General features: G+C 46.3%; 1 protein-coding gene across 3 annotated transcripts in view; it reads left to right on the top strand.

The window, feature by feature from the left end:
- SPRED2 (sprouty related EVH1 domain containing 2) overlaps window positions 1–23,810 on the top strand; it is a 128,809-nt gene extending 104,999 nt beyond the window's left edge. For all 3 annotated transcript variants that reach the window (XM_033239249.1, XM_033239250.1, XM_033239251.1), the window contains exons 5-6: window positions 17,432–17,581; window positions 20,488–23,810. In XM_033239249.1, the coding sequence (XP_033095140.1) occupies window positions 17,432–17,581; window positions 20,488–21,156 (819 nt within the window). In that variant the 3' untranslated portion in view covers window positions 21,157–23,810. The remainder of the gene's footprint in view (window positions 1–17,431; window positions 17,582–20,487) is intronic.
- The last annotated feature ends 2,809 nt before the right edge of the window (window positions 23,811–26,619 follow it).

The following is a 26,619-nucleotide window of genomic DNA, read 5'->3' as shown; positions in this document are numbered from 1 at the left end:
TGGGTGATAGTGATGTGTCAGTGTACTTCATCGATTGTCACAAAGGTACCACTGTGGTGGTGGTGTTGATAATGGGGGACTTTGCATGTGTGGGGACAGGGGAAATCTCTACTTTCCACTCAGTTTTGCTGTGAAACTAAAACTGCTCCCAAAAAAAAAGTCTAATAAAATAATTTATAAAAGAAATAAGGCATTTTCCTGCATAAACATACCACCATTACTATCCCTTAGAAAATTAATAAGAATTTCGTAGTGTCATCTAATATCCACTTCATAGTTCCCCAGTTGTCCCAGGAGTGTCTTTTGTAAGCTGGTTTTTATTTTATATTTTAATATATTGGGTGCAACCCATTAAACTTTCTTCCATTGTACTCATGGTTTGCAACTGGTGATTTGAAAAACCATTGCTTTGGGAATACAAAGGTATGTAAGCCATGGCTCCAACCCTCAAAGAGATCACAAGATGTTTTGCAGAAATGAGACTGACCCATGAGAGGCTTACAGACTGTGAAAAGTAGTCTGGTTGAGAGATGAAGGAGGGGCATGGGATCAAAAAAGTCCTTGCTGGGGGTGAGGCTGGACTGAACCTCTCAGTTGCATTTGAATGGGGTTCAAGAAGGGGCTTCAGGACCTGGGAGCCATATGGGCAAAGGTGGAAGGGGTGTGCATGGTGTGTAGCCTGAGCATTGACGACCCAATCTGACTTGAACTGAGTGTGCCGAGGGGGTTTCAGGAAATGAACTCAGTTGTCCTTCCTTGGATTGGCTGGTGTGTTGTGGCTCCAAACAGGCTTCCTATAGTGCTCCAAGCAGATCCTCTCAACAGTTGGCATGTTGCTTACATCTGTTCCTTTGTCGCATTTTGAGAGACAAACAACAGCAGGTGGGTTAAAGGTGGCTTCCTGTGCTCCAGAGCAAGCCTGTCATTCGCAGCTGCTTCCCAGCTACCTGCCAGAAGTGATTTATAGAATCCGAAGAGGGTGAGAGGGAAAGGGATGATGGAAGCCAGAATCCCTCCTGGTTTTGTCCTTTAATCCACAGGGGATCCATGTGCTACTCTAGGCTAACACCAAATGCCTGGAAGAAAGTTTGGAAGCAGCCCTGCTGCTTCCAGGCACTTGCATACTCACTGGAGAAAGAGCACCACTTAATTTCTTGTATTCTGTATAGACTATGGTGTCTGTGATCAATTGCCTTCATTCCATTTGTTTACAAACAAGGACCTATTAACAATAGTAGCTCCTTTCCCTAGAAAAGCCCAGTCATTAGGCCATTGACTCTTAGGAACACATTCCATGGGAAAATGGGTCATTGGGACCTACAAACCAGGTACCCCTTCCTTTATGAGCTCCCTGTCCTTAGATTTTCTGTCCTGAGGTAATAAAATGTCTGGAACCTAAAAGCCAGGGACATGAGCACTGCTTTAGCTCAGGTGTAGTCTACAGCTTCCCAAAGTGTGGTTGTGTTCTAAAACTTAACTGGTAAGACAGATATTTAGAACTTGGAACTCATTTATCATAGGGTATAAATGAAGATAAGACTCTCCTACAACGTATGATGGATCAGAATGATAACAATTTTCTGAGGGGACAGCATGTGTGTGGGAAAACCTTTAGTGTTGGAACATGAGGAACCAGGTGTGTAGCTTTTCTGTTTCTGCTGCTGGAGCCAGAGGTTTCCCTCTGTTTCAGGAGATTCCTGTGGCTGAGGAGGAAAACAGGATATTGATACACAAGAGCAAAGCACTCCTTAATATTCTACATTAACAAAGCCTGCAGGAAGAGGCATCCCCAGCCGCCCTGTGGAGTGGCTGTTTGGACTTGGATGCTCACAAAGTATGGCTGTCTCTGCTCACACTTTCCCAGCTCTCATGGTCATCCCTCAGACCAGCTTGTCCTGACCTCTCAGGATGCTAAAACTGTGTTGCACTCCTCAGAAGCAAATGCTCTGCTGCCCATTGCCTGCACTATTGCCTCTGCAGTCTTCCCGTGCCGCACCTTTCCATCTCACTGACCCCAGCTTGCTGTGTGATCACATCTTTCCTGCTCGAATTTCCTTCTGAGTTTTGGGCTCTTTATTCCTTCATGTTTCCTTATATTTGTCCTTAACCAATTATGATTGTTCTTTCTTCTTTAAAATCCCATAGCACTTGGTATTGTATTCCTCTCCTGCCAGTTGAAAGCCTGCCCTTTCTGTTTTCTTTTCATAATTTATTTGCTGGACAAATGAATCTTCACCTGATTAGATTATAGGCAAGTAATTCATCATGGTAGTCTCTACACTCCAGCAAAGCTTTGCTCTGTAGATGCTCAATAAATAGGTAAAATGAAATGGGTTGGATGAATGGATATAGTATATATAATAATCATAGGTTTTCATATTTTATTCATTTGTATATAATAATCATAGGTTTTCATATTTTATTCATTTGCTTTATTGTTATCCTCGGACTATTTAAAGCTAGGTGATTTTGAGAGATTCTTAGGTTTGTGTTGTTTCTTTTAGCTGTGTCTCTGCTCAGTCCACAGTTAGGATCTCAGCCCACAGTGCCATCACTCATGATAAGCCTGCTAAGGCATCTTCTTGCCCTCCCATCAACCTCTCCCTTACAGCAGGGTCCCTTCTCGGCCCCTCTGCTCTGTGGGGAACCTCAATTATAGAGGTGAATCCAATTGAGCACAAACACCTAAGAGGCAAGGGTGTACCCCGGCATTAAATATGGGTGCATCACGGCTTTCCCGCATCTGAACCATTTGGTACAAACTTACAAGTTGAATAATGCAAAGAATGTAAAACAACAAGAACAAAAAATTTCAGTATTCCGTGTTGGGGAGTTTTTTGGCGTTGCCAAGAGTTAGCATACTGTTGTTGGTGCCTCTTCCAGACAGCTTTTCTTTTACTCCAGAGCTGGAGAGACTTGAGAGGCATGGCGTTGAAAGACCCTGAAGTCTGTTTCCCCTGTTGGGTGTCTATAACTGACACGTCTTGAGGAGGCCCAGGTAAACTTGAGCTATGAAAAGTTTAGCTCTGTGGATATGCTGAGCTGGTTTGCTCTCCAGCTTAGGACCAGCTTCCTCCCAGGGCCCTGCAACTGGGGACTGGGTGAGGGTTTGGAGCTGGGCAAGGAGGTAATTGGGGATGGAGCATGGGAGTAGAGAAAAACTGGCTGATTATGGAGAACTGGAGAGGTTTTAGGCTTTCTGGTCCTTTAATGAACAAATTTCTAAATTCCTGTGGGTAGGATTTAGTCCATTAAAACCTGGTGGTTTATTTACTGCTGCAGAATTCTAAAATTGTTTCTAAATTTTATTAGCATCTTCAGATGGACAAGGATAATTTCTAAGTGATCTTGGGAGAATGCGGCTGCAGTATATTCGTACTCGGAGAGCAGGCTCATCTGGAGTCTGTGTCAAGCGTTGTTGCTTCAGCTGCCGTTGTGCTGAGTGGCCGGACAATGGCCCTGAATCTGGGGGATTAGGGAAATAGTTGCTTTATAGGAAGATACTTGTGGGTGTATAAATTAGCCAAGTATTCATCTTCCATAATAAAAAGCCCTCAAATAGCATCTACATCTGAAAATCAGGAAGCAAAATCATGACATTTTGAAAACAGAGAGAAATACCAGAAGAAAGAGCCCCACAAGAATTGAAAATGAGTTTCTCTGGGGAGTGAGAAGCTGAGATGGGGAGGGCTGAAACAAGGGGCTACTGTTTGATTCATTAAATAACATATATGCACTGCTTTGATTTTTTAAAAAGAAAGGAAGAATGAGAGGGGGTTTTCGTGGAAGGGTTGCCAAGGGAGGAGTGAGGAGAGACACCTGAGTTCCAGCCATCCTGATTTCCGCCATCTGAGGGTTTAGATAGATTCGAGGGACTCAGCAGAGATGGTGGTCTGTGGCCCTGGGCGCTCCTGGGAGTGGCCGCCACTGTTTTCTCAGCCTCATGTTAGGAAATAGGACATCTACCTGGTAAATAATGGCATATTAGAAGTAGGGTAAGTGACGAGAGTTAGCTGGAAGTGTTTGGCTTGTTGGGAGGCAAGGGTAGCAGTAGATGTACCAAGTGCTTAGAGTTACAGATCTTGGAATTGGAAAGGATTGTGAATTCATCTGCTCCAGCCTTCTTTCTAGCACTGAAGTAGGATTTGCCTCATTTTACAGACACAGTTGCAGAAGCAGCTCAGAGTCAGATGGGTGACTTGCCTAAGATCTCACAGCTAGTTCATGGTGGAGGAGCAGCCAACACTATCTCCCAAGCTTTCCAGTTAATCGCTGCTGTTTTTATCTTCCTGGGTTAATAATTGTATAGTTTTGTTTGTTTGTTTGTTTTTTTATGACAGAGTCTTACCCCCATTGCCCAGACTGGAGTACAGTAGGTTATGATTATGGCTCACTGCGGCTTCAACTTCCTGGGCTCAGGTGATTGTCCCACATCAGCCTCCCAAGTTGCTGGGACTATAGGCACATGCCACCACACGACTAATTTTTTTGTATTTTTAATAGAAACAGGGTTTTGTCATGTTGCCCAGGCTGGTCTTAAACTCCTGGGCTCAAGTGATCCACCCATCTCAGCCTCCCAAAGTGCTGGGATTACAGGCGTGAGCCACCACGTCTGGCAGCTTTTCTTCTTTTTTCACTTTTTTTTGTTATTTTATTAGATTCAGGGTGTATTTTAGATACATATGCAGGTTTGTTATATGTAAATATTGCATAATGGTGAGGTTTGTGCTTCTAGTGAACCTATTGCCCAAGTCCTCAAAATAACAATTAGAAGCATGACCATGGGAAACCTCTACCATATATAAGATTTTGATTTTTCTTTCCCCCTTCCAAGTTTCTACTGCCACCAAAGTATTTTGTTTCTGGATTTGGGCAGCCCATCTCAACCGGGATTCCTAATTAAGCCCTGGCACCGTCAGACATCCATCGTATATAATTAATTGACTTCTCTCCTATGCACTTAGAATGGTACCAACTGCATACCATCCTTTGCAGAATTGAGAAGACTCATTCAACAGCGTTTTGTGTGGCACTTAATGCTTTCCCAGAAGCCAGTCGAAAGGGGCTGGTATTTGGGTTATGTTTTTGTTGTTGTGGTGGTGGTGTTTTGTTTTGTTTTGTTTTTTGTTTTTTTGAGACAGTTTCGCTCTTGTCACCCAGGTTGGAGTGAAGTGGCACGATCTCGGTCACTGCAACCTCCACCTGCTAGGTTCAAGTGATTCTCCTGCCTCTGCCTTCTGAGGAGCTGGAATTACAGGCGCCCACCACCATGCCCAGCTAATTTTTTATTTTTAGTAGAGATGGGGTTTCACCATGTTGACCAGGCTGGTCCTAAACTCCTGACCTCAGGCAATCCACCTACCTGGACCTCCCAAAGTGCTGGGATTACAGGCATGAGCCATAACACCTGGCCAGGTTATGTTTTGGTTTGTCATTATACCTTATTTCTTCAGGTAGGCAGTATTCCTCCTCATAGGAAAAAATGCCCTGTCCTTTGTAGCAGCATGACCTTCTAGCCATATCTTGCCCCAGCTGGAAAGCTTGGCCCTTCCTCATGCCCTATGCTTGAACCCTTGACATCCTGTTTATTACAAGCTGCATTTTCTGTGTGGCTATTCAGAGCATTTGTGTCTAATGACATCCCAGCCCCCTCCCATCCACCTCAGGTGTTGTCTACAGCATGGATAGAGCACATAGTTAAAACCAAAGTACTGAGACAATGTTGGTTTTGCCCCAGATGGGCTTTTGGGTATTTGCAAGTTGAGTTTCTTTTCATTCTTAAGTGGAAAAATGAATTTGTTGAATTTTGTACTTATCAGGGTTTCATTTACAGAAGCAAAAGGGCACAGAATACATCATCTTCCTTGTCTTGAAGGGTTTTTTCTACCTACTCCATCCCCAACAAACATTAAAGCTGAGGGCAGATCTACCAGTTTTGTAATGAATGGGGTTCATCGACTGGCTTTCTAAGGAGTGTTTTCTTAAAGGTGAGGTGGCGTGTGATCCCTGTGTTTGGAGTCTGAAGAGAGGCCTACATTCTAAACTGGATTCTGCTTTTAGTTAGCTATGCTTTGGACTCAAAACCTTCTTGGGATGGACATATTTCCTTTGAGTCTCCATTCACTGGCCCAAGGGGAGGGGAGGGAAAGGGACAGTGATGTGGAACCATTACTGTCCCTGGCACTTCGCACTGCACTCCTGCATACGTAACTGCATTTGGTCCTCACAGCTACCCTGTGAGTACAGATCGACACTTCCAGTTTTGCAGATAAAGCCACCACAGCTCAGTGAGATGAAGTGACTTGTCCTCAGTTCCACACTGTGCTCTCCCAGAACACGAGCCCGTAAACTGCTTGCTGCCTTTCAGAGAAGCTTAAGAAAAGGAAACAGTTATCCAACTAAGTTTCAGTACGTTTTACATTGTCAGTATACCAGATTCCTTTTATTGCAGAAAAGCTGCCTAAATGATGTGCATTTAAACTGGTACATTGGCTTAAGACCTCAGCCATCTCTTTGCTCTAGGTCTGAGGTTCCCCTGTCCCTGCTTGAAAGCCTCAGTCTCGTTTTAGAAGTTCAGTTGATCAAAAATATTTTCTGGTGTCCTTACCTTTAGAAGTAAGGGATTGGGGCAGAGGAGGGAAGGGGTGACAAGTAAAAGGGAAAATAGTTTGAAAATATAAATTACTTCTACAGAGTTTAGTGAACCTGATCTATGGTGGTTGATTAAGAAAAGCAAAAATGTTTCGGGAGGGCAGCCCTCCGACCCCAGGGAGCAGTGCATTCCATAACTACTGCTGATTGAGAACCATCACTGCGTGGGGTGTCAGAAGAACGTCTCAGAAGATGGGTGGGGACTCCTTTATCTTCTAAATGACAATAACTCTCAAGCTCACATTACGCTGTAAGAGGAGGATCTTTTTATCAACATGTAATACCTATAGTGGCTACATTAATTAAATGTCTAAGGATCTAAATAAAAGCTTTGGAATGCTCTCAGTTTCAGGAAGCCCAAAGGCATTTTGCAAGCCCTACCACTTGTGTCTTGCTTCATTTACATATATATCATCTCATCTTTTTAAGCTGTGGACAGTGAGACACTTTTATTTCCATTTTACTAATTCATACAGAGTATATATTCAGGGTTACCTGAAACCCAGCCTTCCTGCTTCCAGCCCCTCAGTCCCTCCAGTGAAGCTAAACTGTGGGTTTTTTAGAGTCCTTTTCTTTCATATCAACATATCATCTAACTTTAAAATTTAAAGGCCGAGCATGGTGGCTCACAACTATAATCCCAGCACTTTGGGAGGCCGAGTGAGGTAGGAAGATCGCTTGAGGCCAGGAGTTTGAGACCAGTCTGGGCAACATACAGAGACCCTGTCCTGTCTCCACATAAAATTTTTTCAAAAAAATTAGCCAGGCCTGGTGATGTACTCCTGTGGTCCCAGCTACTTAGGAGGCTGAGGTGGGAGGATCTCTTGAGCCTGAGAGGTCAAGGCTGCAGTGAGCTGTGATTGTACCTCTGTACTCCAGCCTGGGCAATAGAGCAAGACACTAACTCAAAAAAAGATTTTTTTTAAGAAACAAAACCTTTAAAAAATTGTTTTTGTTGACCTGGCGTGGTGGCTGACACCCATAATCCCAACACTTTGGGAGGCCGAGGTGGGAAGATCACTTGAGCCTAGGAGTTTGAGACCAGCCAGGGCTATAGTGAGACCCCATTTCTTTTTGTTCGTTGGCTGGTCGGTTGGTTTTTGTTGTTGTTAATTTCACAGTGAATCCTCTAGGTCCTAGAGAGAGGATGATGTCCTAGAGTCTAGAACAGGGTCAGAGTCATCTCTCCCCCAAAGCCCGAGCAGCAGCTGCCTCAAACCGCCAGCTAGCTGGGATTGTGAAAGAATACAAGTCTGGCCTACTTCCTGATCTGCTGCCTCTTTGAAAGAGGACACCTGGAACCAATGTAGGCCCTCAGGACAGATGAGCTGGAGCTACCTGTTCCCAAAGACCTGTTGACAAAATGGCAGACGACTTCCTGTTTGCCAAAGGAGAAAGGACTGATAGCAGGTTTCTCAGCCCTAGTAGACCTGTGGGGAAAATCTTGCAGCTTTCGCAGTCTGAGCCAGTAGCCTTCTGAGACACTGTCAGGCTGAAGTTAAGAAAGGAATGAATATATATAGGGGGCGGGGGGAGTTGTAAATACTTATATATAAAATGAGAATCCCTTGCAAAAGGAAGAATATTGCTTTGGTTACATCAGCTATTGAGATGTATTTTGGTGGTAGATTGCAGCAAAAATAATGCAAACATAGTGCGTAACTACTAGTTAGCTACCTTTAGAAATTCAGAATAGCAGTAGCATCTGCAGATAAGGCAGAAACTCTACTTAATCAATCTAAATTAATCCTGTAACTCTTTTTTTTTTTTTTTTTTTTTTTTGAGACAGTCTTGCTCTGTCACCCATGCTGTAGTGCAGTGGCATGATTTCAGTTCAATGTAACCTCTGCCTCCCGGGTTCAAGTGATTTACCTGTCTCAGCCTTCTGAGTAGCTGGGATTACAGGCGCCTGCCACCACACCCAGCTAATTTTTGTATTTTTACAGAGATATTTTGTATTTTGTATACAAAATACTTTGTATTTTACAAAGATGCGGTTTCACCATGTTGACCAGGCTGATCTTGAACTCCTGATCTCAGGTGATCCACCCCTCCCTTGGCCTCCCAAAGTGCTGGGATTAGAGGCATGAGCCACTGCACCCGGTCCTAATCCCATGGTTCTTGAATCAACTAAGCAACGGGCTTGGTCAAACTCCTCTAACCTGTAATGTTCTTAGGAGCAGGTGAGAAACATTGCACATGAAATTGTTAGGGCTCAAACAGACCTTGGAAATCATCTAGTGCAACCCCCTCATTTTACACATGAGAAAACTGAGGCCCCCAAAAGTTAAACAATTTGTCCAAGGTTCCTGGCCTGGCCTGAAGTTGAGGTTTTCAAATCTCTCTGTATAGTGCTGTTTTTGCTTAGCAGTGGTGCATGTTTCCTGGATGGTGTGTTCTAGCTCCTTAAGCCATTTCTTAACATTGTTTTCTATGGCCCAATCAAAACATGTAGGCCCATTGATCTCCCAAACAGGCTGGGATTTCAACGTTCACATTTCGTGAACGTTGAAATCTGTCCGGCTCATCTTGAAGACACAGAAAGTGCCCCCAAAAAGCCCTTGGTCAGCAGCCAGGATTCCATCCCAGAATGGACAATTTAAGCAACCTGTCTCCTCAGCTGGTCTGGCCTGATGGTTCCTTCCCTCCCTCCTTGAGCTTCCCTTGGTCAGAGAGGTGGCCTTCTACATGAAGAAGGCTCGTTCTTGGACCCAGGGCATGTGAGCCGCTGCACTTGCTTCTTTATGAATTTCCCAGTAAACTCAAGGTCCCTCCATAAGAGAGGGAAGAAATAGCCAAGCTTCCAAGAGCAAGAGATCATATTGTACAAAAAAGGCTCATACAGCAGGAGGGAGCTGGCTCAGGTTTAACCTGAGGTATTGCCCTGTTAGTCTGCTTTCTCCATTCAGACCAATTCCCACCCAAACCAGGCAGCATTGACCTTGGGGAAACTGCCAGTTTACTAGCCCAGGCACCTTCAGCCCAGTGTCTTTTGCACTCAGATTTTGATTTATTGTCAAGCCATCATAACATTAAGGTCAATTATTATTTTTTCAAATTCGGTCTCAAGTTTTGAAGCTCCATGGAGTTGCTCTCATTTGTTGTCAAACTCTATAGAGTTACAGGAAATATCTGAATTCTCAAAATAAGTACAGCCTGTGTCTGTAGAATCCGGCCACTGGAAGTCTGTTCTTTTTTGAAGATGTTGATCAGACGTTCACTGATAAACTTGAGCCCCCTTTTCTTCCTCTGGTTTACCAATCTAGAACGCTATGACCCGTCTCAGGCACACCCCTCTGAGAAACCACCTGACCCTGACCAGTGCTCTGAGGCCCACGCCCATTGGTGTGTGAGGACTGCCCCCCTGGCCTTGCCTCTGCCTACACCACATGGCATCTCCCCAACAACATGGTCACTTTCTGTGTCTGAGCCCACATCCCACAAAGCACCCAGCCCAAACCCAAAAACCCTTCTGGGAAGGGATGGATTATTTTTTGAGTCTGAGTCTTGCTCTGTCACCCAGGCTGGAATGCAGTGGCACGGTCTCAGCTCACTGCAACCTCTTCCTCCCAGGTTCACGCCATTCTCCTGCCTCAACCTCCTGAGTAGCTGGGACTACAGGCACCCGCCACCATGCCTGGCTAATTTTTTTGAATTTTTAGTAGAGACGGAGTCTCACCGTGTTAACCAGGATGGTCTTGATCTCCTGACCTCGTGGTCTGCCCACCTCGGCCTCCCAAAATGCTGGGATTACAGGCATGAGTCACCGCACCCAGCCAGGGATGGATTTTTTTTTTTTTTTTTTTTTTTACTACCATAGAGGATTTGGACAGGCCAGCCCTGTCCCTATTTCTTGTTTTTTTAAATGTTGGCAGTGCCCACTTTCATTTCTGTACCCTCTGACACCTGCTTTCACACCCTTCCCTTCTCTTTTCTTACTCTCTCCTTTCTGAGTTCTTCGTCATCAAAGGCTTGTCTCAGCTCACTGCCCTGTTAGAGGGCTTTAGAAACCAGGTCACACAGAGCTTGTTATTTGCTACTCAAAGTATGTGGGTTTTTATAGTAACCATAGAAAAATTTGACAGTGGGCCAGGTGCAGTGGCTCATGCCTGTAATCCCAGCACTTTGGGAGGCCGAGGTGGGCGGATCACCTGAGATCAGGAGTTGGAGACCAGCCTGGCCAACATGGCGAAACCCTGTCTCTACTAAAAATATAAAAAATTAGCCAAGTGTGGCACATGTCTGTGGTCCCATCTACGCAGGAGGCTGAGGCACAAGAATCATTTGAACCCGGGAGGCGGAGTTTGCAGCGAGCCAAAATTGCGCCACTGCACTCCAGCCTGGGCGACAGAGCGAGACTCTGTCTCAAAAAGTAAATAAATCACATCACATCACATCACATCACATATTAGTAAGACAAATTTAATGAAAGACCAGTAGAATATATCTGAGGAATGCAAAGAAGGTTTATGTTGGAAAAGCTGTTTAATTTACATATTGATAAAATAAAGACGAAAGATTGTGTAATCATCTCAGTGGACAGAAAAATCATCTAATAACATCTAATATCTGGTGAAAATCCTTAGCAATCTAGAATAGAAGGAAACTTTTGGAACTTTATAATCACTCCAATTACCTAGAAATATTATATCTAATAGAAATTCATCAGAAGTGGTTCTATCAAAGTCAGGTTCAAGAAAAGCAGGGCACTGTCACCTCTGTTTTTCCATGTCATGTTGAAAGCCCTGGCAAAAGATGCAATGAGATAAGAAGATGGTATAAATATTGAAAAGGAGGCCAGGCACAGTGGCTGACACCTATAATCCTAGCACTTTGGGAGGCCAAGGCAGGTGGATCATGAGGTCAGGAGTTCGAGACCATCCTGGCTAACAAGGTGAAATCCCGTCTCTACTAAAAATACAATATATTAGCCGGGTGTGGTGGTCAGTGCCCATAGTCCCAGCTACTCAGGAGGCTGAGGCAGGAAAATAGTGTGAACCCGGGAGACAGAGCTTACAGTGAGCCGAGATGGCGCCACTGTACTCCAACCTGGATGACAGAGCGAGACTCTGTCTCAAAATAAAAATATATGTATATGGGAAAAGAAACCAAACTATCTTTTGTGAGCAAAATGATTTACTTAGAAAAATCTAGTTTCATAAGGGAGCTAAGCAAAACAACCAGATACAGAATCAACACACAGAATCAGTAACTTTCATATACCAGCAGTCACAGTTTAAAACAGAAATTTTTAGGCCAGGCGTGGTGGCTTATCACTTTAGGAGGCCAAGGCAGGCAGATTGCCTGAGCTCCGGAGTTCAAGACCAGCCTGGGCAGCCGGATGAAACCCCATCTCTACAAAAAAATCAAAAACTTAGCCAAGCGTGATGGCACGCGCCTGTAATCCCAGCCACTCGGGAGGCTGAGGCATGAGAATTGCTTGAACCCAGGAGGCGGAGGTTGCAGTGAGTCAAGATTGTGCCGCTGTACTCCAGCCTGGGCGACAGATCAAGATTCTGTCTCAAAAACATATATAATAGAAATTTTTAATCCCATTTTATTTTTGCCATAACCCCAAGGAAGATTTTGGCCCCATTTTACAAATGTAAAAAGTGGAGTTAGAGATTAACTTGACCAAAATCATCTTGTAATTAGCAGAGAATGATTCAAATGTTGTCTGCCTGAGCTGAGACCCTGTTGTTTTCAGCATTGTCATACTCCCCTGCATTTCTTTTGTTTAGTGCCTCATATTAGGTTGCACACTTCTTAATTGGACATCTTTTTTTTTTTTTTTTTTTTTTTTTTTTTTAGACAGGGTCTTGATTTGTTGCCCAGGCTGGTCTCGAACTCTTGGCTTCGAGCAATCCTCCTGCCTCAGCCTCCCAAAGTGCTGGGATTACAGGCATGAGTGACTGCACCCAGCTGGACATCTTTTTAGTAACAGGCATTGACATTGAGTCAGAGTCAAACCCAGAGGCAAGAGAGTTTTCAGAGGATACATTTGAAGGTGGCAAGGGCTGTGCTCCCTGCATCATAGTGCACAAGACCTCCCAGTGTCACCTGGGCCCAGATGGCAATGCCAGCCTGGAGACATAATGTCTCCCGTCCACAACAGGAGACATTAAACACCCACTCTGACCTGCTCTCTCAGGATGCTGCAGTCATGCCTCCTAGGAGCCTGAAGTCCCCGAGCACAGAGTAGCCACAGAGGACCTCTGCTTTTGTACTTCAAAGCCCTAACAGTTCATAGACCCCCCAGTGGAGAGCAAGGCGAGTGTAGATACAGTTGGGAGCATGCGATTGCCAACTCTTTCATTGAAGGTGACAGCTCTCAGATGAGTAGGTTGGTAGGTGTCAGTAGCTTGTGCACAGAAATACAGAGATGTTTAAGAATCTTGCTTGTGTATTAGGTATGTGCATACCGCGGGTGGGCTGCTTTTCTGCAGCCCAAGGAAACCAGGGCAGAGTGACAGGAGAGCCAGTTCAGAGGTGCATGAGGGTAAAAGAAGATTTGTTTTCCCCTTCCTTTCTTGGAGATGCCCTGGTAGTACATTCCTTTTGTTTGTAGGTCACACTAGCTGCTTTGTAAGATTCGTCTGTTAGCATGGATCTGAAATAAGCCTTGGCTTCCAGTGGAGCATTCCCAGAGTTCAGATGGCCCTGAACAACTGGGCCTGTAAGGCTGCAGGCTGGGCTAGGACACACCCTCAGCTCTGCCCTCAGGAGGTAGTAGACTGTGGACGTGCCTCCCAAGTTCTTCTGGCCTTCTTGCTTCACTGTAGAAATTCCTCATCAGATAAGGCCTTTCTCAGTCTCACATACTCTGACAAATGTCTAGGGAGCTTTGCACGGATTGTTCAGGGAGAGAGACTGCACAGGGAGAGAGGGTTGGGGAGGTGGGATGGAAGTATCGGAAGGTAGCGTTTCTGATCAACTCATGAGTCCTAGGAAAAGCTGGATGTGCCTCATTTCTCAGAAGGACTTTCTACACATTATTAACCCAAACATGGGTCACAGAAAATAGGCTGGGTTAGGGTGAACAGATGACTAACGCAGTCATGTGTTAACTGGGTTTCTGAGAACTAAGTACTGAGAGCATATGTGTTAACTGGGTTTCTGAGAACTAAGTACTGAGAGCGTATTACAATGTTCGATACAAGGGTAACGTCTAACCTAATAGATGACTGTAACGTGACTGTTGGATAAGAATTTAACTCTTGAGACTTGAATCACACTGAAGGGCCCTGATTACTCATTTCAGAGGTATTTATTGACATCTGTAGTAACCTTTGTACTGTGAGACATCATCTCCTCATCTCCTGGGTTTGTATATAGCAGGGTGTACCTTGTGACTTGGAGAAGTTGTGTTTTGTGTTAATCTCAACAAAATACCTCCTCAACATAGGAGTTGGAAGTGGACTTACCTGGGTGTGAGAGGCAGCAGTGTGTGGGGCCTATTAGAAATCTCCCTGGGAGGCCGGGAGCGGTGGCTCAAGCCTGTAATCCCAGCACTTTGGGAGGCCGAGACAGGCGGATCACAAGGTCAGGAGATCGAGACCATCCTGGCTAACACGGTGAAACCCCGTCTCTACTAAAAAATACAAAAAACTAGCCGGGTGAGGTGGCGGGTGCCTGTAGTCCCAGCTACTCGGGAGGCTGAGGCAGGAGAATGGCGTGAACCCGGGAGGTGGAGCTTGCAGTGAGCTGAGATCCGGCCACTGCACTCTAGCCTGGGCGACAGAGTGAGACTCCGTCTCAAAAAAAAAAAAAAGAAATCTCCCTGGGCTTTGCGGTCAGGGAGGCTGCATTTCAGTCCTAGCTCTGCCAGTGATTCTGTGCTGCCTTGGCCTGGATTCCCCATCTCTCAGAGTCCCTTAGTGCCAGTGTGTGACATGGAGATGATATTTTACCTGTGACCTGCTGGGTGTGCTGAGGAACCATGTCCACATGTAGCTCAGGGCCTGGCACACCATTAGCACTCACACATACAACACCAAGAAGAGTTGTTGGCAAGGAAGAGGAGGGAACCTGGGGAGGAGTAAGGGCTAGAGAGAAGCCAGGAGTGTGGTGCCTGTGGGACTGCTGCCACAGGAAGGAATCTAAAGGGAAGGGAAAGTACACCCAAGTGACAAACCCAGTGTATTCTGGCTTAAGTTACAAGAGAATTGGTTTCATCACTGGGACATCCTAGAGTGGATCAGGATTCAGGTTTGGCTGGATCCAGCAGCTCAAAGGGTCTAAGGGTGGCTTCTCTTGCTCTCATCCTCAGACAAGTCCTTTCCCCACACCGGTGCCAGGATTCAAGGCTTATAGGACCCTTAGATCTTGATTACAGAAATGGAGACAGCTACTTTTCTGACCTCTCTGTCAAAAATCTCTCTATATTGCTTCAGAGAGCACCGTGTGTTCATATTGAAATTAGTCACCATGGCTTGAGGGATCAGAAACAGGCATCAGCCATGCATGGCATAGACCAAACCCAAGTAGAGAAAAATCCAGGAGGGTTGGGTCCCCAGAGAGATGCTGCATGTGTGGACCAAGGTTTAAAAACTAACAGTGCTTATGTTGCATAATGGAAATATAGGTGTGTTTTTCCTAAATTCTTGTGCTATTTTTCTGAGTATGTATTACTTTATAAATGGGAGGAGGATAAAAAGAACTTTTATAAGTCTATTTGTTTTGACCTTGTCCCCAAAATGATTTATGATAGCTATCAAAAGCAGGTAAAATGATAGACAAGTCCAGGTATGGTAGCTCATGGCAGTAATCCCAGCACATTGGGAGGCCAAAGCAGGAGGATTACTTGAACCCAGGAGTTCAAGACCAGCCTGGGCAACTTGGCAAGACCTCCATCTCTACAAAAAATACAAAAATTAGCCAGGGGTGGTGGTGCACACCTCTTGTCCCGGCTACTCAGGAGGCTGAAGCAGGAGGATCACTTGAGCTGTGTTCGTGCCATGGCACTCCAGCTTGGGTGACAAAGCAAGATCCTGTCTCAAATACATAAATTAATAAATTTAAATTATATATATGCAAATGAGATGAGGGGACTATACAAGTAAAAAACAATAACCAAGGGAAAGTTCCTGTAGCTTTGCCAGAAAGAGAACACCTAGATATCAGGAAAAACCTTTTCTTTTCATCTGTTTAGTTGGGGAATTGTGGAGGGTAGAGGGATATGTCACTCTAAGCAAGCAGAAGGAAGGGTAGCGATTCTAGGGGCCCTGGTTTTAAAGATGGTTGCCAGGTGCATCTAATAAGGCCCCTGGCTAGCCCCTGGGCCCAGAGGGTTGTGGAGTATGACCACTACCTGGGGTCACCTGGCCTGCTTGGTTGTGTCTCAGGTGAGAGTATTAGTCTATTTTCTGGCTGCTGATAAAGACATACTGGAGAGTAGGCAATTACAAAAGAAGTTTAATTGGACTTACAGTTCCACATGGCTGGGGAAGCCTCACAATCATGGCGGAAGGCAAGGAGGAGCAAGTCACCTCTTACGCGGATGGCAGCAGGCAGAAAAAGAGCTTGTGCAGGGGAACGCCTCTTTTTAAAACCATCAGATCTGACACTTATTCACTGTCAGGAGGACAGCACGGGAAAGACTTGCCCAATGATTCAGTTACCTCCCAGCAGGTCCCTCCCACAAATTCATGATGAGTTTTGGGTGAGGACACAGCCAAACCGTATCAGGTGGTATACTGGGGGCCTGTGGGATCTGCTTGTACAGTACGCACTGATAGTTAATCATCTTCCGAAGACATGGTTACGGAGACTCCAGTCTTAAGTTGACATCTCTAGTGGGCAAAGCAGCTCCGTACTCACCCTTCACAGGGGTGGCCTTTGTTCTTCTATGCAGTCATCCCTCTCACTTCCGGTTTAAAGTGACGTCCAAGTCTTGCTCCCAACCCCAGAGATACAAAATGTATTCCTGGAAATCCAGTACTCAAGATACCCCAGAGGTATCCTTACCTCTGAGGCTCTCCCAGGTGGAGATTTCCCCGCAATGGAAACATGTGGGTTTCATTTTTGCCTATGCGCATCCTCTCCGCTTGCCATAACACCTCACAGCCAGGGCCACAAATGGGATAACCGTTCTTTTGTTTATGTTTCGTTTTTTGTTGTTGTTGCTATTGTTTTGTTTTGTTTTCTTTTGTTTGAGATGGAGTCTTGCTCTGTCACCCAAGCTGGAGTACAGTGACTCAATCTCCACTCACTGCAGGGTCTGCTTTCTGGGTTCAAACAATTCTCCTGCCTTAGCCTCCCAAGTAGCTGGGATTATAGGCGCCTGCCACCATGCCTGGCTAATTTTTTGTGTTTTTAGTAGAGACAGGGTTTTGCCATATTGGCCAGGCTGATCTTGAACTCCTTACCTCAGGTGATCCGCCTGCCTCAGCCTCCCAAAGTGCTGGGATTACAGGCCTGAGCCACCACACCTGGCCAGGGTAACCATTCTTGATCAAACTAGAACACACCTTTGGGGAGCCTGGTATATCCAGCCTTTCCCCCTGCATCTGGTCACTATTCCCACATTTAAGAAAAAGCCACCTTTCCAGGGTCTGGTGGCTGGGCTTCTCTGCCTGTTGAGCCAGCCACATTGTGTTTAGACAATCTAGCCATTCAGGGGTCCTCCTGTTGAGCCAAGACAAGCTCAATATTTTGGGAAGACCAGCAAGATGTCACAACGGGGGAATAGCTAATATTTGAATAGTGCGTGTTAGGGTTTGGTACGTGGGGTTTTTGTTGTTGTTTTTAAATTGACTCTTGGTTACCTCCCTCTACACAGACAGCTACAGACAGTTCTTCTAATTCCTCTCAGAAGAGAGAGCAACCTACTCGGACAATCTCCTCTCCCACATCCTGTGAGCACCGGAGGATTTACACCCTGGGCCACCTCCATGACTCATACCCCACGGACCACTATCACCTCGACCAGGTGAGCAGAGCCCTGTTCCTCTGAGGGCATCAGGGTGGTGCCTCTGATTCTGGAATGGCCTCTTTCCGCTCCTATTCAGCCAAATTCCATGACCACAGGCCTCTCCTGCTCTCCTGCTTTTACCCCCACTTCATACTGAAAGTGGCATTGGTGGTGGCACCTCAGCCTCATCCAGTGTTTTCTGTGTGCCAGACACTTTGCCAGACCCTTTATATGCTTTATGTGGTTTAATCCTCCGAAACTGCCCCACAAGGCAAGTCGTCAGCCGCCCCAGGTTATAGATGAGGAAGCTGAGGCTTAGAGAGGTGGAGTATCTGATGGAATGAGATTCAAATCCAAGCCTGTTCTCACCCAGGGGGCTACACTGCCTCCTGCATTCCTCTGTCCAAAGGGCCTCCCGGCTTTGTGTGGAAGCCCAGAGCCACAATCAGGACTAAGGAATGCTGCAGACTTGGCTCGAGCCCCCAGCCTTACAGGCTACAGGCCCAGTCTTGCTCAGGCAGATGTAGCTGGAGCTCAGAATTCAGTAGTTCAACAAATATTTACCAAGTGGCTGCTTTGCAGAGCAAGTTCCCAAATCATGGGGCATGGACTGGTGCCTGTATGGGGTGCTGTGGCCACTAGGCTGCTTTGAAATGAGAAAAAAACGGCAGTTAGGTGTTTTGTTTTGTTTTTAACATGAAACTAGATTTATTTGACTGTTTTTTTTTTTTTTGAGACAGAGTCTTGCTCTGTCACCCGGGCTGGAGTGCAGTGGCGCGACCTCAGCTCACTGCAAGCTCCGCCTCCCAGGTTCCCGCCATTCTCCTGCCTCAGCCTCCCGAGTAGCTGGGACTACAGGCACCTGCCACCACGCCCGGCTAGTTTTTTGTATTTTTAGTAGAGACGGGGTTTCACTGTGTTAGGCAGGATGATCTCGATCTCCTGACCTCGTGATCCACCCGTCTCGGCCTCCCAAAGTGCTGGGATTACAGGCTTGAGCCACTGCGCCCGGCTTATTTGCCTGTTTTTTAAAAAATTATTTTAGATTGTGCTTCCTAGTATTTTGGGATTAAAATGTCCTATTTAAAAATCACATTATTGGCTGGGCGCGGTGGCTCACGCCTGTAATCCCAGCCCTTTGGGAGTCCAAGGCAGGTGGATCATGAGGTCAGGAGATCGAGACCATCCTGGCTAATGCGGTGAAACCCTATGTCTACTAAAAATACAAAAAATTAGCTGGGCATGGCGACAGGTGCCTGTAGTCCCAGCTACTCAGGAGGCTGAGGCAGGAGAATGGCATGAACCCAGGAGGCGAAGCTGGCAGTGAGCCGAGATCGTGCCCCTGCACTCCAGCCTGGGCAACAGAGCGAGACTCCATCTCAAAAAAATAAATTAAGTAAATAAATAAAAATCACATTATGGTATCAGTAGATGGAAAATAACTTTTTTACTTTCCTTACTGTCCAAAGTAAAGAATTAGTAAAGCCTGTGTCAGTTTCCGAGATTTGTTTTGAAATCCTTCTGAATCGTGATTTTCAAAAATCTAGGCAACTCTGATACCAAGAATTTGACAGGAATTAAGGCACACTGTGTGGGACATGGCCCTGCTGCCCTCTGATAGGAAGTGATGGGTAAATCTAATAAGCACAGGATCAGGTCTATAACAATATGATAATGACTGTGATGGTGACAGGTATCACGTGCATCCTGTGAGCGAGGCTGTGAGCTGACACCCTGTGTAAATTATTTCTCTTCATTCTCAAGACAATCCTATGCAGTTTGACAGAAAGGAACCCTGAGTCTTAGGTACTAGCTAGAAAATGTCAGCATTTGACTGCAGTGGGCCACTCAAGAGCCACGTTCCTCAGCCCCTGAAAAACCTTCCTGCCCAAAGTACTTCAAAAGCAAGAAGTCTCAGTTCTCTGCCTCCACTGAGAGGCCCTGGGTGAGCCAGGGTTATATGCATGTACTTAATAAATATTTATTCATTGTCTGCTGCTGTGGACAAGGCAGGGTTACAACCTGTAGCAGAACTAACTGCAGAGAAAAGCCTCTTCCACCCTGAGGGAGAATGCAGTTTAGATTTGCAGGTTTCTAGAGGGTGTGACTCTTGGTCTGGCCTCTCACTATTTGTGAGATCGTGGCAGGAGTGGAACTTCAGACAGTTTCCGGAGCCTTCACTCTATCCTTCTCCTGTCTGCATCTTATCTTCCCAACCAGATGACAGAGTGAGCCTTGTCTTTCCTAGTGTCCCCTGTCTCTTGAAAGAGAGACCCACAGGGAGAAATGCATCTCCTATTGTGATCCTTTGTGGACATATTGTGCACATATGGATAATGAAGTTTCGTAAAACAGGACTTAACCTTATAACATGTATGGCACTCCAGTGTCCTTATTCTATTTCAATTTTCAAAAAGCCAGCCTTACAAAAGAGAACATACTGTACAAAAATAGGCAAAAGTAATGCAAGCCTGTAGAAGTCAGTGTAGCCCTCACACTGGGGCTAGGAGGGCCCTGAGGGAGGCAGAAGATACTCTGGGGCACAGGTCCTATTCTGCCTCTTGATCTGAGTGTGCCATGCTCCTGAGAACGCATCACACTGTGCCCTTGCCATATGCACACTCCCCTGCCTCTATGGCAGTGCGTCACCAGAAAGGGAAAATACTGCTGTTCTCAACCCACGAAATTGATTTCCTGGCCCAGTAATGGATTGAGACTCTTTGAAATACATCTTTGACTGGGCGACAGGATATTCAGTAGTTTCAGGAGGGGTCTGTTTCTTCACGGAGCACCGTGGTGGAGTTCTTAAGAAAGGTGCATTTTTGACGACTAGGGAGGGAGAAGGTGGGGTTTTTTTGTTTGTTTGTTTTTTGTAGGTTTTTTGGCCACTGCTGTAAAATAATGTCTCCTCTCTCACGGGACAGCCGATGCCAAGGCCCTACCGCCAGGTGAGCTTCCCGGACGACGACGAGGAGATCGTGCGCATCAACCCCCGGGAGAAGATCTGGATGACAGGATACGAGGATTACCGGCACGCGCCCATCAGGGGCAAGTACCCGGACCCCTCGGAGGACGCAGACTCCTCCTACGTGCGCTTCGCCAAGGGCGAGGTCCCCAAGCACGACTACAACTACCCCTACGTGGACTCCTCAGACTTTGGCCTCGGTGAGGACCCCAAAGGCCGCGGGGGCAGCGTAATCAAGACGCAGCCCTCCCGGGGCAAGTCGCGGCGGCGGAAGGAGGACGGAGAGCGCTCGCGGTGCGTGTACTGCAGGGACATGTTCAACCACGAGGAGAACCGCAGGGGTCACTGCCAGGACGCGCCCGACTCCGTGAGAACTTGCATCCGCCGGGTGAGCTGCATGTGGTGCGCGGACAGCATGCTCTATCACTGTATGTCGGACCCCGAGGGAGACTATACAGACCCTTGCTCGTGCGATACTAGCGACGAGAAGTTTTGCCTCCGGTGGATGGCTCTTATTGCCTTGTCTTTCCTGGCCCCCTGTATGTGCTGTTACCTGCCCCTTAGGGCCTGCTACCACTGCGGAGTGATGTGTAGGTGCTGTGGCGGGAAGCACAAAGCGGCCGCGTGACTCAGTTTCCCTCCCTTCTCCCTCCATCCGCAGCCACAGGGGAACTCGTCTCTTACTACCCTCATCTTCTCCCCCGCTCCCTTCCACTCCAAGGAGCGAGGAGGGCAAGAGACCTCCCAGCTCCCTGGTACCTTGAGGCACCATTCCAGCCAGGGACGCTGCCGGGTAGACTCTCCACTCCCCCCGCCGCCCACACTGCAGCAGCCGCACCCATACACACACGCTCGCACAGTGTTCTGAGGAAGGAACCTTCGCCACAGACTCCTGTACTATTAACAATCTGTAACCAAGCTAACTGTCTCATCCATGTGTTGATTTCCTGTTTCCTCCTCCCCCGCCTCTTCCAGTTCAAAGGAGTCTGCAGTTGGAACTGCTGATTTTCGGTGGGTTTTGTAATTGATTTTTCCAAGAGCGTCGAAGACTCTCTTTCTCTTGGTTCACCTTGCCTGTCACTAGCAAGCATCTGGTTCTGCGGAAATGGGATGTGAGAATGATGAAACCCAACAGAAGTATCTCAGCCTACAGTCAGTTATTATGTATAGGAGGTGAGCTAGTTAACAAACTTGTACCACAAAACAATATCGCTTTAACTTTTCTAAAGCCAAATTTCCCATATAAGCTGCAGTTTCTATCTTTAGCCCATCATCATTTTCTGCCCCCCCAAAATCTGTTGAAATGATTCACTGATGCAAAACACTCACCCGTAATAGACTGAGAATTGAGCCTTAACTTCAGATTAACTTGTGAGAATCAGGAAAATTCCTTAAACTGCATTGCATCCTCTTGGACCAGGGCTAGAATGGGGATTTCAGGTTTCTATGAGCCTCCCCGTTACCCCTAAAGTAGACCATTTTTTAAATTGTGTTGCCACCACTTCTAAAAATTTAGCAATATTAGAATAGGATACTAGTGAAGTAAGAAATTTTGCTTGTTGTTTTGCAAACCAAATAGTTTCCTCAAACACAAACCAGTGTTCCCACGAACAAGTTCCAATTGAGAAACACTAAGGTTATGGTGAATAAAACCATAGGGAGCTTCCCCCCAACCCCTGGCTATTTTATATTAATGGGGAGAGGGGATTTTTAAATGTCATAAATTTGAAGAGTGGTGGGTTGCATTTTCTTCATAGGTTTATGTTTTTGTTTTCCTTTTGGACTCAATTTCACATCACCAAATTCCTCATTTATACTTGGGGAAAAAACAAGGCCATATGTAAAAACCCTTCCAATGCCTAAGTGTCTTTCTCCTGCAACTCCAAACCCAGACTCGCCACTTTAGGTGCATAGGTGGTTAGGTCAGCCAACTGGTTCTGCCTGTCGCCTTGCCACGGAGGAGGCTTCTGAGGAGGCTTCTAATAGCTGGAAAAGTATTTTTCTAATATGTTGCAAGGATTAGCCAAATCTTCTTATTGAAGAAAGAAGAAAAGTGAAGAGTGGTTACCTATACCTAGCATAGTACAATCAGAACCTCGTGGAGACCACCGGGGACGGGCTTGTGGACGCCGGCTGTTCTTCCTGCCACTATCTTTCTGTGGTAACGGCCATCCGAAGACATGGCCTGCCCCCACTTCCTTTCCCCACTCCTTTATTGCACACAGGACACCAGTCTTCAAGCAAAGGGACTTTTTTCCAGTCTGTCAATCATACTGGGCAAGTGCTAGCTGTGCTCACCTTCATGGGGCTGTTTCCAGCTCGTCCACAAGCTCATCACGTTTCTTTAGTAGATTACCGGTGTAAATACCCAGTGTGCTTATGAGTCTGTTGTTAGACGTCTTCATTCGTTGGAGTAACTGGTTTAGGCTTTCCAGTTTGGAAAAGGAGCAGAGAGCTGTCCATCTGGATTGATGGAAGAAAAGAGAACCTCATCCATGCCTGGAGAACATCTAGAAAACCTTCAGCCAGCCTCCAGTGCTATTGAGAGACCACCTGCCCCCGACCCAGAGGCACCTCCTTGGGGTCTTTCTCTAGGGTCTCTTCTCTACAAAGCACAACACTAATGTTCGTTTCCTTAGACCTCAGTTCGAGTGCCCCTATTTATTTCAATAAGAACGCACATATCCCGGCAGTTTTTTGTTTGTCACCTCTATTTAGTTGTTACCTGTTTCTCTCTTCTTTCACCCCTTGTCCTTTTCCACCCTTTTAAGAGTTATGCTAGCAAATCTTACTCCACGTATACTTTTTGGTTTGCGAAGGCATCGGTTAAGGGCACAAAGACAGCCATGGGGACATTTATGTAAATACGTCTCTCTAATTGCCACACTGCAGCTGGACAGTGTGTAGTATTTTCCCAGTCAGCTTTGCCATACTGACGTCAATCATTTGAGAGAAATTATTCAGATTTTATTTTTGTATCTGTGGTAACAAAACATTAACCAAAAGATTTTCTGTCCAGAAGCCTCCCCGACCCCCCAAGCTATTTGCTCACATTAACAAATTAAAGTGCCTGAAGCATAATTCATTCTTTACCTGTATACTAAAAACCCTGTTGTATTGATTTTTTTATAATAAGCCTTTTTACCTCTGTGTAAAAAATATATATACAAGTGTATGATGTACATTTTAGTTCTTAACTTTTTTTTATGGTTTCTAATATGTATGACCAATGTAGCCATTGCTTTAAAATGTACCGTGTAAATATAAACACATCCTATCAGATCGCTGGCTTTGGGGTATTTGTCTGGCTGGAGACGGGGTGATGCTAGAGCGTTGGCAGATCTTGGAGTTCCCACATACAGGATGGGACAGGGCTTCCTGTGCCGAAGGACATGTGGACACCAGTCTGTTTTCTCAAGGCCATTTCCTCCTATGGTTATGTCATATTCCCAAGGGGAGACTGCAGCTCCTTGGGCTTGGATGCCTCAGTGAAAGGAAGGCTGCAGGCCACCGCCCAGGAACACCCCCTCTTCCTAGGCCTGGCTTCCCCAGTGAGCGCTCCTCAGAGGGAACAGCTGTACTTCCTCTAAGTTGTTTTCCACTGATCCCTGCTGAACCTCAGGGTGTGTGTGTGTGTGTGTGTGTGTGTGTGGAGTTTGGAGGACAATTTCTCGCAGAAAACAGTTGTTAACACTGTAAGATGCTTGGTCCCCTCCGAGCAGCTCTCTTTGGCCCACTTTCCTTTTCCAAATGGACTCTTTGGATGCTCCAGAGCTACAGTGACAATCCCCAGGAGGAAATAAAGTATGAGGTATTTTGAGGGTCACAGAGAAACGTTTCTCTAGAGAAAGGAGTAGGGCCCTTAAAAGGAGATACATAGGAGGGGCCCTATATATCGTTTCAGTTTTAACTCTTCCTAGAGGGGGTGATTTCCCCAAGCCACTGGCAAAGGTAAGAAGCATGGAGAGACACTGGAGCTTAGGAAGGGAGAGGAGGACGTGGAGGAGTGGGGAAAGAGTCCTGCAAGCTCACTTGCCTTCATGCTCCCTGCAAGACAGGGCTCTCCTGTCATCCCTGTGTCACAGTTAAGCAACTGAAGCTTAGGGTGAGTAACAGGTAACCTGGGGTCCCAGGAGGCAAGGGCTGAACCAGGCTGAGCTGGGCTAGCCAACTGCTGAGCCCAGGTCCTTACCAGGCCTCACTCTGATGCCTCTGTTCCCTCCCTCCCTGCTGGTGGCCTTGACAAGTGGGCGACAGTCAAGAGCCTTATCCTGTCCGTCTGGTTCTCTGGGGTGCCCTCAGGCTGTCTCAAGTATAGCTTGTCTTTGGTGTCCTATGTGCTAGGCCAGGAACTCGGCATGCCACCACCGTCATGTTTGACTTTCTGCAGAATACGGGATTCTTTTCCACCTTACAAGTGAGGAAGCACATGTAGAGAAAGAACAGTAACCCTCAGTATCCATGGGGGATTGTTTCCAAGACCCCCTGCAGATAGAAAATCCACAGATGCTCAAGTCCCTGATGTATTTGCATGTAACCTATACACAACCTCCTTCTTGTATCTTTTTTTTTTTTTTTTTTTTTTTTTGAGACAGGGTCTCACTCTGTTGACCAGGCTGGAGTAGTGGTGCGACACTGCTCACCGCAGCCTCGACCTCCCACTTCCTGTATACTTTAAGTCATACTTATATACCTAATACAATGTGAATGCTATGTGAATAGTTGTTATACTGTATTGTTTAGGGAATAATGACAACAACAAAAAGTCTGTACATGTTCAACCATCCCCCCCGCTTTTTTTTTTTTTTGAGACAGGGTCTCACTTTGTCACCCAGGCTGGAGTGCAGTGTTACGATCTCAGCTTACCGCACCCTCTGCCTCCTGGGTTCAAGTGATTCTCCTGCCTCAGCCTCCCATGTAGCTGGAATTACAGGCACCTGCCACCACACCCGGCTAATTTTGTATTTTTAGTAGAGACAGGGTTTCACCATGTTGGCCAGGCCAGTCTCAAACTCCTGACCTCAGGTGATCCACCCACCTTGGCCTCCCAAAATGTTGGGATTACAGACATGAGCCACTGCGCCCGGCCTAAATGAATATATTTTCGATGTGAGGTTGGTTGAATCCACAGATGCAGAAAACATGGATACAGAGGACCGACTACACCTAACTCCATCAAGGTCGCTAGACAGCCTTTCTGCCATGGCAAGTGACTTCACCTTTCTGAGTGTCCTCAGATTTAACAAGTGGGATAATACCTACCCTCAGCTGGCATGAAGGTTAAATGGTATGCTTTAGTTACCGTGGGATACGCAGCAGGTGCTCCAAAAATGCTGGTTCTTTTCTCAGTCGCTTTTTTATTCTGAGGCCCTGAGGAAACATCAAGAACTCGAGAGAACAACCTCTTTCAAGGCACAGGAGGCTGAAGCGCATTATCAATATGTTGTGAGTATTTAGATCTACATCCTGTGTGTTGAGATTTCTATTTCTTAACTTCTATTTGATCTGAATTTGATTTCAGTTTCTTGCCAACCCCTCCAGGTATGTTCATGGCTCCAGGGATGGCTGCAGAAGTGCACTAGGCTGGCTGGGTTTCTGGGAGCCAATGCATGCAACTGGGAAAAAGTCAGTGGCCTCTGTGGGAGCAGTTTTACCAAGAGGGCAGTGTCCTGCTCAGCGGCACTTGTCCTGGATCGGAGCACTGTCTCCAGAGGACTGGCTGCCTGAACCTTCCACCCTGCTTTTCTGGCCTTTGGGGGTTGCCTCCTGCAAGTCACACCTCTGCTCTTCCTCCCTGCTGCTGCCCTGACGCTGGTCCACCACCCACTCCCCTGAATGGTGGACACCTCCCAGAAAAGCAGGACGCTTCCCAGGGGAAAAAGTATTGTTAGAGGAGTTCTATTTTACAGGCCTCACAGGCTGGGTTTTGTTAGTTATGTATTGTGGCATTGGAGCAGGCAATCACGGGGCCATCTGTGTGAATGGCAGGGGCGAGGGGTGTGGGGAGGATGCTCGTGAAAGTGCCCGCCGATGTAGTCATCCTCACTGCAAGCCTGTGGTCTTTCTGATTCTTGGCGCATGGAATGAAGGG

The sequence above is a fragment of the Trachypithecus francoisi genome, unplaced genomic scaffold, assembly GCF_009764315.1.
Source record: "Trachypithecus francoisi isolate TF-2019V2 unplaced genomic scaffold, Tfra_2.0 Lachesis_group17, whole genome shotgun sequence".
Taxonomy (NCBI): Eukaryota; Metazoa; Chordata; class Mammalia; order Primates; family Cercopithecidae; genus Trachypithecus; species Trachypithecus francoisi.
This window is presented reverse-complemented; position numbering and strand designations above follow the sequence as displayed.